Source organism: Mastigoproctus giganteus, chromosome 8, assembly GCF_048544385.1.
Source record: "Mastigoproctus giganteus isolate SK-2022 chromosome 8, ASM4854438v1, whole genome shotgun sequence".
Taxonomy (NCBI): Eukaryota; Metazoa; Arthropoda; class Arachnida; order Uropygi; family Thelyphonidae; genus Mastigoproctus; species Mastigoproctus giganteus.
This window is the reverse complement of record NC_143582.1, coordinates 31,343,960-31,357,937: the sequence shown is the minus strand read 5'-3', so window position 1 is coordinate 31,357,937 and position 13,978 is coordinate 31,343,960. Positions and strand designations below refer to the sequence as shown.

Below are 13,978 nucleotides of genomic sequence, written 5' to 3'. Positions count from 1 at the left end.
AAAAAACTGAAGCAACTTGTGGTGATTTATTTTACAATACCAGACTGATGCATTCTGTAAAAAACTTAGATGTCTTTTGATTAAATACACAAATAAGGCTTTTGCCATTTATCATATGTATAAATGAATGTATACATGTTATCTGTCTAAGTATTTGTGGGCCATCAAAAATTTCAAATGCCATGAATAGCAGCACTACAGCCTTAATACTAAATATATGATGTATATATTGCATATATAGTTCTACGATTGAGAAGCATCCAGGAAAACAAGGTGCAGGAGATTTCAGACACTGCTGGGAGTCATTTCAGAAGGTTATCAAATTGTAGCAGGATACTTAATAATTTTGTAATAACTGAGAGCAAAGTGGAAGAGAAACTGTTGAAGTTAAATGTAAGAAAAGCACCTGGGGTGGATGGGATCTATCCAGTTATATTAAAGAAGGCAGCAAAGCAACTAAGCAAACCCTTAGCCATAATTATGAGAGCATCCTTGGACTCAGGGGAGGTTCCCATGGACTGGAGATGTGCAAATGTATCCCCAATTCACAAAGGGGAATCGAAGGGTGACACGAGTAATTACAGACCAGTTAGTTTAACTTCTGTTCCGGATAAATAAAATAATGCAGTTGCTGGTTAAAGATGCATTGCAGGATCATCTAGACAAGACTGCAGCAATAATTCAGACACAGCATGGGTTTGTTAAGGGAAAGTCTTGTCTGACAAATTTGATAGGATATTATGATGTGGTTACAAAGGAACTGGATGCAAAAAATAATTTTGATATTTGGATTTCAGGAAAGCTTTTGACACTGTTGCGCATGGAAGACTATTGTACAAATTGGAGCAGAATGGTATTAAGGGTAAGTTGCTACAATGGATAAAAGGATGGTTAAGTGCGAGAAGACAGAGGGTGGTAATCAATGGGTGCTGCTCTTCTTGGACTAATGTGGACTAAAGTGGAGTCCCACAGGGTTCGGTGTTGGGTCCACTGTTGTTTTGTATATTTATCAATGATATTGATGAAGGTATATCAGGCTTAGTGTCGAAGTTTGCAGATGATACAAAGGTTGGCAGGGTTGTTAATGACAGTAATGGCAGTGTGCTACTGCAACAGAATCTAGATAATTTGGGCAGATGGGCTAAGAAGTGGCAACTGAAGTTTAACCTTGACAAATGCAAAGTACTGCATATGGGTAGAAGTAACCCCAGAGAAACGTACCAACTGTGTGGTACTACACTTAAGGTGGTAGAAAATGAAAAAGCCCTGGGAGTAATTGTGCAGGCAGATATGAAGTTTTCTGAGCAATGCAGACAGGCTGCCAGGGCAGGTCATGGGGTTTTGTCAATGATATATAGGAATTTTGCTAGCAGGGAAAAGGAGGTGATTGTCCCTCTGTATAACGCAATGGTCAGGCCACGCCTTGAGTACTGCGTACAGGTCTGGAAGCCTCATTTTAGGAAGGATGTAGATTTACTTGAGCATGTACAGAGAAGGGCAACAAGATTGGTGAGGGGAATGAAGGGATCCTCTTATCAAGAGAGGCTTAAGTTCTGCAAATTGCAGTGGCCGGAGACTAGGCACCTGCGCGGTGATCTGATTGAGGTGTATAAGGCCTTGAATGGGTTCAGCACGCTGAATTCTGATGGGATCCTTCCACTTGTTCAGATTACGAACCTAAGGGGGCATAAATTCAAATTAAGAAAGGACAGATGTAGAATAGATGTGCGGAAATTTGCGTTTAGCCAGCAGGTGGTTAATTGCTGGAACAAACTTCCATCTGTCATTGTGGAAGTTGATAGGTTGAATAAATTTAAGGAGGAACTGGACAGGCATTTGGAGGGAATGGTGTGATTTTTTTTTTTTTTTTTTTGGCTGATGCTGCATAAGCTCATACATTTGCTTTCTTGCATCACATGCTACTACTACTACTACTACTACTACTACTATTTCGGAACAAGTAAATACATGTGCTGTCTTAGGGTAGCTAAGAATAGGAACAGGTGCATGTATACTTGCATGTACATGAATGCTAGGAGTGTGGTAAATAAATTTGATGAATTTCAGGTGTTGGTCAAAACATCAAAGGCAGATATTGTTGGGATATCAGAGACGTGGTGTCACACAAATATAAGGAATGCAGAAATGGAATTTGGGGAGTACAACATGTACAGGAAGGATAGACAGGATAGGAAGGGAGGAGGGGTTATGCTATTAGTTAAGAAACAAATAAAATCTAAGGAAGTATAGCCAGTTCACATGAGCGGACAGAGAGTGTCGAGTCAGTTTGCCGTCACATAAGCACTGGGAAAGCAACACTGAGAGTAGGAGTGTGTTATAGGCCTAATGACTCTGATGAGTATAATAAACAAATGTACAGAGAAATAGAGTGCGCCAGTAAATCAGGCTGTCTTAAAATGTGGGATTTTAATTTTCCAGATATTGACTGGAATTTGTAGGTTGGTCACTCACACACTAGCAAGGTTTTTTGTGGATTTATTGGATGATTGTTTTCTACAGCAGCATGTTCAGGAGACAACTAAATCTGCTCTGATTATCAGTAGTGATTCTTCATGCATTAAGAATCTGCAGATAAAGGAACCGCTAGATAGTAGTGACCACAGTGTTCTGAAGTGTGATTTACTGAAAGTAACTACAATCAGGGGTAAAGGGAAGGGTTATTGCTTTTGTAAAGGCGACTACGGTGGTCTGAGACAGTTTTTAAATTCTATACAGTGGGACCAACTGATGATGTTACCAACAACAAATTCAAAATGGGAAGCATTCAAAGAATTAATCTTGGAAGAAACTAGGCTTTACATACCAACTACGAAATATTGTTCAAGTTTTAGGCCTAAACAGATGTCAGATGAACTGATGAGACATGTGGCAGAGAAGAAAAATGCATGGGATACATATAAACTAAGAGGTAACATGGAAGCCTATGACAGGTATAAGCTGGTCTGTAACCAAGTCACAAAAGAAGGTAGGTAGGCAAAGGCAGATTATGAGAAATCTTTGGCAAAGGATTCAAAGAAAATCAGCAAAGAGCTCTTTACTTATGTAAACCCTTGAAGGTAGGGGATGAATCAGATTGGTCCACTTGATATTGATGGTTCAACTGTTGATGATCCTACTCAGTTAGCTAACAAACTAAATGAGTATTTTGCATCTACATTCACGCATGAGGAGTTATTCAGGAAACTCGGGCAATAAGTTAGATGATTTTGTAATAATTGAGAGTAAAGTGGAGGAGAAATTGTTGAAAATAAACATAAGAAAGGCACCTGGGGTGGATGGGATCTATCCAGTTATATTAAAGGAGGCAGCAAAGGAAGTAAGCAAACCCTTAGCCATAATTATGAGAGCTTCCTTGGACTCAGGGGAGGTACCCATAGTCTGGAGATGTGCAAAATGTTACCTCAATTCACAAAGGAGGATCAAAGGGTGACACGAGTAATTACAGACCTGTTAGTTTAACTTCTGTTCCAGGGAAATTAATGAAGGCACTGGTTAAAGATGCACTGCAGGATCATCTAGATAAGAAGTATTGGTATTAGTAATGGTCGCATGGTGCAAGAAAGCCTATGGCTTATGCTGCACCAGCCAAAAAAAAAAAAAAAAAAAACGAATAAACAACGATAAAAAAAACCTAATAATTAATAAAAGAAAAGGAAATTAAACCTATCATTCTATGCGTTTCCGTCACCTGAAGGTACTATTTAGATGACCTTTGAATTTCCCCAAACTGTCAGCCTCTACCACTCATGTAGGCAACTTATTCCAGTAATTTATAACTCGCTGGCTAAAATAAAACCTCCTGCAGTCCAATCTAAACATCTACCCCCGTAACTTGAGTTTATGTCCCCTAATTCTAGCATCATTTATAATCTTGAAAATTTCATCCTCATTCATTTAGATGCCTCTCAGAGCCTTAAACACCTCAATCAAATCTTTTCTAAGGTGTCTAGTTTCCAAACTCTGCAACCCACATATTCAAAGTCTTTCTTCATAAGGACACCCTTTTGCAGATTGCAGGAGTATAATTAGCAACCTAAACCACTTCAGAGCAATCCAAGGCTCACATATTTACGACATTTACCTGCTCACTGAAACCTGGCTCTCCATTGATATTGATGATCAGGAGATTATAGATGGACAATATACAATCCATAGAAAGGACAGAGGATCTCGTGGAGGCGGAGTAGCTATTATACATTCTAACCATATACTCTGTGAAACTGCATCAAATTTCACAAATATTGAATCAGTATACTGCCTTCTTCATCTTGGCAAGTTAAAGGTTTTAATAGTATTGCTTTATTTTCCACCTCCTTTAACTAATATAGACCTCCAGTACTTAGAAAGCTCGCTGGAATCAATCTTCCCACTAATTCAATCTGCCGACATAGCAATGGTTTTGGGTGACTTTAACTGTCAAATGGCCAATTTAGAATCTTCTTCTCCATCACTGCAGACTAGGGCTCTCTTTAATATGCTTCACAGCTATGGTCTGGAACAAATTTGCAACTTTCCAACCAGAGAAAATGCCTACCTCGACCTAATATTTTCCTCTACTCATATAGATGTTCACACCGACAACCCCATATTTCACTCGGATCATTCACCAATTACTTTTGACATCACAGTGACTTCTCATAACTTCAAATGCAGCTCCCGTACTCCTCGATTCAATTTCAGAAAGGCTGACTGGCCTCTGCTCAACCTAGCTCTAAGAAACGTAGACAAGCAGCTCGCTGACGCTATGGATGACATCGATGTGCTCACCAACAACCTGATTAACTGTGTCCATTCAGTTATATCTGACATTGTTCCTCAATCCCATCTTACCGCACGCTCTACCTACCCGCACTGGTATAATAGTGAACTAATACGTAAAATTAAATCCAAAGAATTCTACAGAAACAAATATAAGCAAACAGGTGACAGTCAATACTATGAAATATTCAGCCAACTCCGCAAAGAAGTGAAAACTCTCATATTAAACTCCTACAACATGTATACACAGTCAGTTCAGGATAGTCTGCTTACTCACAGAGATATCAAACCATTCTGGAATTTCATGAAGCATAAGAACATAACCAGTAGAAAGTTACAACTCCGAAACGCAGATGGAATTCTCTTATCTGACGAATTCAGTATTGCTCAAGAGTTTGCCAAACACTTTTCTAGAATTCAAACAAATGATACATTGAGACCTGCCTCATTTCCTGACTTCACACCTGTTAAAGATGATATCCTCATTAACCTCTTTATCACTGATGAAGATTTAAACTCGGCATTAAAAAGCATGAAAAATGACTATACTAGAGGCCCAGATAACATTCCAGGCCTATTTTGGAAAAGGACTGTCACTACATTGAAACCCCTCATACTGCGGATCTTCAACTTGTCTCTCAGGCTGGGGAAGTATCCTAAGCACTTTAAGCAGGTCAATATAGTTCCTATTTTCAAAAAAGGTGATAAAAATGACGTATCTGATTACAGACCCATAACCTTGCAAAACAGCCTGGCTAAACTCTTCGACACAGCAGTGCACAAACATCTCTTTGAATTCTTCAAGCCTTTTATCGATCAGAATCAACATGGTTTCTGCAGTGGCAAGTCAGTAGTCACAAATTTACTTCCTTTCTGGCAATACACCTCTGAAGCTCTTGATAACCACCTGCAAGTTGATGCAGTCTACACAGACATATCTAAGGCATTTGATAAAGTCCCGCACGAACAACTTCTGGAAAAACTTAAGCTATATGGCATCCGTGACCCTTTGCGCATCGTTCCTTGAGCGTTATCATCGATCAAGTGAACTCAGACTGTTTTATACCACTAAGCGGAGTACCACAAGGCTCTCCCTTAGGTCCTCTTCTCTTCATTGTTTTCGTAAATGATCTTCCTTCTTTCATCTACACCTCCAATGTTCAAGTTGCTCTCTATGCAGATGATCTTAAGATCTACTCAGCAGTGAAGGAGACTACCGATTCTCAACAACTTCAATGTGCTCTCAATAAATTCTCTCTGTGGCTATCTCTGAATGGCTTGTCTGCTAACCCCTCGAAGTGCAAAGTTATCTCTTTCTCATCTTGCAGATCTCCACAACTAATGAATACGGAGTATAGTATTAACTCTGTGATCATCGAAAGGTGTGACCAAGTTAACGACTTAGGGATTCTCTTTTCCAGCAGTGCTAAATTCGATGCCCATGTCCTTAAAATCACCAGCAAAGCATTCAAAACACTGGGATTCATCAAACGGAACACATACAAGTTCAAAAACTACAGATATGCGGTTATCCTTTATAAAACTATTGTTCTGCCAATCCTTGAATTCAGTTCACCCATCTGGAATCCTCACACAAAGACTTTAACTAACAAAATTGAAGCAGTCCAAAAAAACTTTATCCGTTACCTTACGTACCGCAATCCTCTATTCTATCACTCAGTGTATTATGAATCGCTGTGTGATTACTTTCATCTAAGGCCTCTGTGCACTAGAAGAGTTACTGCTGACATCGCCTTCGTAGCCAAAGTAATCACTGGAATTTATGAAGCATCTGATATCCTGAGTAAAATAAACTTCAATGCTCCCTGTAGACAAGTCAGGAACCTTACACCGTTTCGCCTTGACTCTGCCAACACGGACTTAATGAAGTTCAGTCCACTGAACAGAATCAGCAAATCAGCAAATGACTCTCGCATTGACTTCTTTGACAACTCCCAATCACTGATGAACTCCATCCACAAGTTTGCCTCTTCACTTAAACTGCAAAGTGACTAGCTCACATCTAATTATTGTAGTTTATTATTATTTGTTATATTATTTTTCTATTCTCTAACGGATTAATTATTACTTGTTTTACCGGTAACTTAACTTAATACAATCCTCTTTTGTACATATGCTTTTATTGTTTGAATCTATATCAATGTTTATCGTCCTGTAGGATTTCACATTATTGTTATTATGTTTATTGATCTGATCTCAGATACACTGTTAATGGCTACCTGTTGTGTATCTTTTTATTAATAAAATAAAAATAAAAATAAATAAAATAAAATCTCACCAGGTGAGTTACCTGTCTTTGCACCCTTTCAAGAAGCTCGATGTCTTTCTTTAGGTGCGGTCTCCATACTTGAATGCAGTATTCCAAGTGTGGTCTAACAAAAGCCTTATATAATGGGATTATCACGTCCCTATCTCTACTTGCAAAAGTTTGATAGGACATCGATAGGACACCATGGGCCTTCCTTGCAACCTGTTTACAATGCTCAAAGAATTTCATGTCTGACCGTATCGTAACATCCAAGTCCCTTTCCTCCAGCACTGGATTTAGTTGAACTCTATCAAGTGAATAAGTTATTTTGGGATTACTGTTTCCAGGTGTAAAACCTTACACTTTGTTGGATTAAAGCATAGTTGCCATTTTTCTGACCATTCCTGAAGTCTATCTAGATCTCTCTGAAGAAGCTCAGCTTGACAGTGCTACTACTCTACCAATTTTAACATCATCAGCAAATTTAGACATCACGCCCTCTATCCCTTCATCTATGTCATTTATGAAAATTAAAAACAAGATTAAAATTTTATGAAAATTAAAAAGTAATTACAGACCTGTTAGTTTAAATTCTGTTCTAGGGAAATTAATGGAGACACTGGTTAAAGAGGCACTGCAGGATCATCTAGATAAGACTTCAATTATAGCTCGGACACAGCTTGGGTTTGTTAAGGGGAAGTCTTGTCTGACCCAATTTGATTGGATACCATGATGTGGTCACAAAGGAACTGGATGCAAAGAATAATTTTGATACCATATATTTGAATCTTAGAAAGGCTTTTATAGTGTTGCACATGGAAGACTGCTGCACAAATTGGAGCAGTGTGGCATTGGAGACAAATTGCTGCTATGGATAAAGGGATGCTTGAGTGAGAGAAGACAGAGAGTGGTAATCAATGGACACTGTGCTTCGTGGACTAATTTTATTAGTGAAATCCCCCAGGGTTCAGTGTTGGGCTCATTGTTGTTTTCTTATTTATTAATGATATTGATGATGGTATATCAGACTTGAGGTCTAAGTTTGCAGATGATACCAAAAATTGGCAGGGTTGTTAATGACACTAATGACAGTATGCTACTGCAACAGGATCTAGAAAAAGTTGAGCAGATGGGCTGAGAGGTGGCAACTGAAGTTTAACACTGACAAATGTAAAATACTGCATATGGGAAGCAGTAACCCCAGAGTTTTTTTTGTTTTTTTTTTTTGTTTTTTTTTAGGAGCATTAGCAACTAAGGCCATATTGCTCCGGGATATGCTGTGGACATTCCCTGACCTTTCCACATCCTCCGTATTTGGTAGTGACGGGCTCGAACCCCCAGCCTAATCAAGAAACGTGTGCTACGCACTGCTGCTCCTTCCCACCTGGCTACGAAGGCGCCCAAACCCCAGAGTAACATATCAATTGTGTGGTACTACACTGATGGTGGTAGAGAATGAAAAGAACCTGGGGGTAATTGTGCAGTCAGATATGAAGTTTCATGGTGTCTTGTCAATGATATACAGGAATTTTTTTCTAGCAGGGATGAGGATGTGATTAGCCTCTTGTATAAGTCAATGGTCGGGCCACACCTTTACTGTATACAGGCCTGGAGGCCTCATAAGGATGTATAGCTGCTGGAATGAGTATAGAGAAGGGCAACAAGATTAGTGAATAGAACAAAGGGTTGCTCTTACAAATAAAGGCTTAAGTTTTGCAAATTACAGTGTCTGTAGACCAGGCACCTGTGAGATGATCTGATTGAGTTGTGTAAGGCCTTGAATGGTTTGAGCATGCTCAGTGCTAATGAGATTCTTCCTCTTGCTCAGAATAATTGTATGAGAGGGCATAAATTCAAACTGAAGAAAAACAGTTGTAGGATAGATGTGTGGAAGTTTGCCTTTAGCCAGCAGGTGGTTGATTGCTGGAACAAACTTCCATCTGTTGCTACAGAAGTTGATAGTTTAAACAGATTCAAGGCAGAACTAGACAAACGTTTGGAGCAAGTGGTTGGGTGAAATGAGAAGATTTTTTTTTTTGGCTGATGCTATATAAGCTTGCTTTCTTGCATCATATGCCTTTACTAATGCTAATGCCAATGCGAAAGATAATAAAAAAGCTTAAATAGCCTTCTTTGTTTAGTATGTATGGTGTTAGCATAAAGTATAGTAATAGTAACAGTATTTTCCATATAGTACAAGGAAGCCACCACAGGCTTTTACTGCACTAGCAAAAAAAAAAAAACAAAAAAAAAACAACCTTTAAGTAGATAAGAAATTAAAATTGATATTCTTCCTTCCTCATATAAGTGACTATCCAGTTGACTTTTCAATTTATTTAAACTTAGCCTCAACTACCGGTGAGGGCAACTTGTTCCAGCAATCAATGATTACTGGCTAAAAGAAAACTTCCTACAATATAATCTAAACCTCAACTCCGGTAATTTGAATTTATGGCCCCTAGTTCCGGAATTCTTTATAACAGTGAAAATTCTACCTTCATTCATTTTACTAATCCGTCTCAGAGCTTTATAAACCTCGATCAGATCACCTCTGAGGTTCCTGGTTACCAAATTCTGTAGCCCATGTAACTGGAGTCTTTTCTTGAATGGTGGTCCTTTTGCGGATCTCACCATTTAAGTTGCCCATCTTTGGACCCTTTCAAGAAGCTCAATATCTTTTTTCAGATGATGTCTCCATATGTGAACATAGTATTCCAAATGTGGTCTTTTACAATTGCCTTATACAATGGGATTATGACCTCCCTATTTCTACAGGATAACGTTCAATAAATCATCAATAGGACACCATGGACTTTCCTGGCTGCTTGTTTACACTGTTCAGAAAACTTCATATCTGCCCATATCATAACTCCCAGATCCCTTTCTTCCGCCACTGTTTTTAATTCAATCCCACCAAGTATATAATTTATTTTGGGGTAGCTATTCCCCAAGTGTAAGACCTTGAATTTAGCTGCATTAAAACATAGCTGCCATTTCTCTATTTTTAAAGTCTGTTAAAATCATCCTGAAGGAGTGCTGCTTGGGACTGATTATTAATGACTCTACCAATCTTTACATTGTTTGCAAATTTTGACATCACACCTTGTATCCCTTTGTCAATGTCTTTAATGAAAATAAGAAACAACAATGGTCCAAGAACTGATCCTTGGGGAACCCTACTCCCAATTCAGATTCCAATTCAGAATCCTTGTTTTTTATAGAGGTCTCTTACTGAAAAAAAAAATGGGGATTCCAAATTTATACTAATATTACATGTAAATAAATATTTTCTGTTTATACTCTGGGACAGCCACATAGAGTCAGAGGATGCTCTTCTATTCTGTATCCTGTGTGGTCACATAGACTTGAACCACAGTTACATCTCAAATGCTTGTATGCCTGCAATGACCATTCAGTTACATCAAGCCTAATACTCAACATATATAGTTTATTTCCTAGGTTATATATGATAGCTTTTTATATAATTTAAATATATAGCATATTACCAAGAGAGGCTTAAGTTCTGCAAATTGCAGTGGCTGGAAACTAGGCACCTGCGCGGTGATCTGACTGAGGTATATAAGGCCTTGAATGGACTGAGCATGCTGAATTCTGATGGGATTCTTCCACTTGTTCAGATTATGAACCTAAGGGGGCATAAATTCAAATTAAGGAAAGACAGATGTAGAATAGATGTGCGGAAATTTGCCTTTAGCAGCGATTAACCATCTTTAGGGTGGTTAATTGCTGGAACAAACTTCCATCTGCCATTGTGGAAGTTCATAGGTTAAATAAATTTAAGGAGGAACTGGACAAACATTTAGAGGGAATGGTTGTGTGAAATTTTTTTTTTATTTGGCTGATGCTGCATGTACAATTATATATAGTGATTTTATACGAGAGCTATCAAACATTAATTTTCACGCTTTAAATTTACTTGAGTAAATATACTGCTGATATCTCAGATTTTGTGGCTATAACTAACTTCCAGTTACCAGTGTCTAAAACCAAGTAACAACAACATCTAATAATAGTCTCTCTCTCTCTCTCTCTCTCTCTCTCTCTCTCTCTCTCTCTCTCTCTCTCTCTCTCTCTCTCTCTCTCTCTCTAAGTTAGGTGAACTAAAGGGATTCTAAAACATATCTTTTACAGAGAAAGAGAGAGAGAGGGACAGAGAGAAAGAGAGAGGATGTTCTCAAACATTCTACACAGAAGAAAAAATATAGGGAGAGGAAGGAACCTTATCCACACAACTAACCTGTTATCTTTCCCATCTGATCTGGATATCCTTAGCAAAGATTACAGAATATTTAATTAATAACTTTTATCACATTAGTCCAATACATTTTTTTTTTAAATATGGAGGTGGAGGTGAAGGCTGATAAATAGAGGAAGTACAAATATATGTACTGTACACTACAGCGCATTTATTTTTAAAAAATATTTAGAAAGTGCTGATAAGAAAGCACATTTCACTTGATGAGATTAACTGTTTCCTCTGCTGGATGCCAGTAGTTTTGAAAGGTATGAAAATAGTAACCATATAGCTGTATTTTGGGATTACTGAAATGTCCTTTTTCTCTTTCATTCACCAAGGTTTTCTGGTTCCTAATAAGATTGTGTCAAAAGGCAAAAATCCTTCTTCATATAATTTTTTAAGGAATTTATAGTTGCCTGTAGTTTAGTTTTAATTACATATTATTAAGTTTGGCTTTCACACTAACTATGGTTTTCTAATTGACTGGCAAGGAAGACAATAAATATCTGTACAAATTGATAGAAACTTCTATTAGTATATTTTTATTTTATTTTATTTTTATCTTATTTCATTTTAGTTAATTACACTTTATGACTTCAATTAATCTAATTTTACTGCTACAGAGGAGACAAAATAGTCTCACCAAATATGATGTGTCTCTCTGTCAATGCTTTTTGAAATATTCTTTCAAAATCAAAGTGGCATAATGTAAATACAGATTAAGTATTCTAACATGTGCCCTAGTCACTGGGCCTTAAATAAGCCCAAAGGCACAATTAAAGTGAAGGCTATGACAATTGCACTCGAGCACCAATGGCCCATCCCACCTGAACCAATTGCCCATGCAGCAAAAGAATGCAGCTTCCTTGTACTACATGGCTGTATTAATACTACCCACACTGGCCAAAATACATAATCTGATTTTTTACTGTTGTTTTTATTTATAATAAAACTATTATTTATTTACAAAATCTCAGCAGACAATATGGTGGAAAACATTCATTGTTAAAAAATCATAATAAGAATATCTACCAAAAAATAGCTAAATATTGTATATTACATATTTCTAAAATTAAAACACTATTACCTTTACTTAGACCACAGTAACATGAAGAACATGCCTCTCCTTCTCTCTTAAGTACAATACAGCCTTTAGCACAAAGTGGTGTTGGACATACAGGTTCTACATCAACACCTAATTTAAAAAATATATATACGTTCCAGCTTTTAATAATAAAAGTCAAAAAATATTGTGAAAAGAATATATAAAAGATGCTATATAAACTAAAAAGTAAGTTAGTTTTTTACCTTTTGGCTAGGTACTTTTAAGCTAGATAAAAAGATTCAATAATTATGTGGATTATTATTTTTTTTAATTGCTATTTATTTTATTATCCCAGACTCTTTATGAAGGTAAACAAGCTATTAGGCTGTGTTTGTTGTCTCTGATAAAGCATTAACACAGCTGCATGCTTTACTTGACCATCACTTTCCAGCTCAGTGAATCAATGACATTGTGGTCCAATCCCTTAGCTATCACATTTACCAGACACGTGAAAGATTATAGTTTAATGAAAAACCCAATAGTAAATTGGATTGAACACCAATGGTTTGAAGATAACAACTATCACAACAAGTGACATTATCAATGCTGGGATGTCAACACAAACTGTTCACCTGAAACCAGCTCTCAATAAGTTGTGCTAAACAACTTAATTTGCATATGCAAAATGTTTTTCATATATCAATAAAATTTTCAGAATTTCTCTAAGCAATAGGGACAAATGTTTTTTTCCATTTTTAGGTACATTTACATGTATGCATATAGTGCCCATTGTCTACACTACGTCTGTCTGTTTGTCTGCATACCATATATCATTCAGTACAGTGATATATGCATACATATAATGATATATGCATACCATATATCATTCAGACTGCAATATATGGTATATTGTGCTTCAGCTAAAATATACCATATATTGTAACCAAAGCAGTGGATGGATTTTCATGAAACTATATTTGGATCTTTTAGAAATATTTGGCAAGTCATTCCAAAAATCATTAAGATCATGCAAATAGAAATCCAGAAATTATTATTTCTTTTATTCAGATATATCATATAAGCTATTTCCATATATTGTATATCATAGCTGAAGCACTAGATAAGCAATGTGCTGAAAGGAGAAATGAATGGGCAATATGGCAGATATACAGAACAGGAATGTTCTCAGTTTAAGCAGCGCATCATGAAATTTTCCCAAGCACCAGAACCAACAGAAAAACATAGGTTGAAAATCTGGCCTCAATACAACTTTTCATTTTAGAGTAATACACAAAATAATCTTTCATTTATATGAATAGATTTCTATGATCAGGGATAGGGGGCAGGGGAGGCTATGACTGATCTAAGTTATATCCACCTCCAAGTCATATCCTCATTTTTAGCATAGCATATGTTTTGTTGGTCACTGGACCAACTAAAAATATGTTAAAATGTGATATCGATCGAACCTTTTCTTATTAAGTAATGTCTAAACATCCAACATACTTCCATTACAGTTAGGTAATGTATTACATTTAAGGCCCACTCTATTTTTTCTTTTAAATTAATTCATTTTTTCTTTTTCTGTAATTAATTAAAGTGAAAAGCAAATATAGTTATCTTCTTA

The 13,978-nt window shown here is 36.9% G+C and overlaps 1 protein-coding gene across 1 annotated transcript in view; it reads right to left on the bottom strand.

Moving 5' to 3' along the window:
• LOC150081409 (kielin/chordin-like protein) overlaps positions 1-13,978 on the bottom strand; it is a 572,736-nt gene that overhangs the window by 42,356 nt on the left and 516,402 nt on the right. The window contains exon 27 of the mRNA XM_090380194.1: positions 12,394-12,501. Coding sequence (XP_090236320.1) covers positions 12,394-12,501 — 108 coding nt within the window. The remainder of the gene's footprint in view (positions 1-12,393; positions 12,502-13,978) is intronic.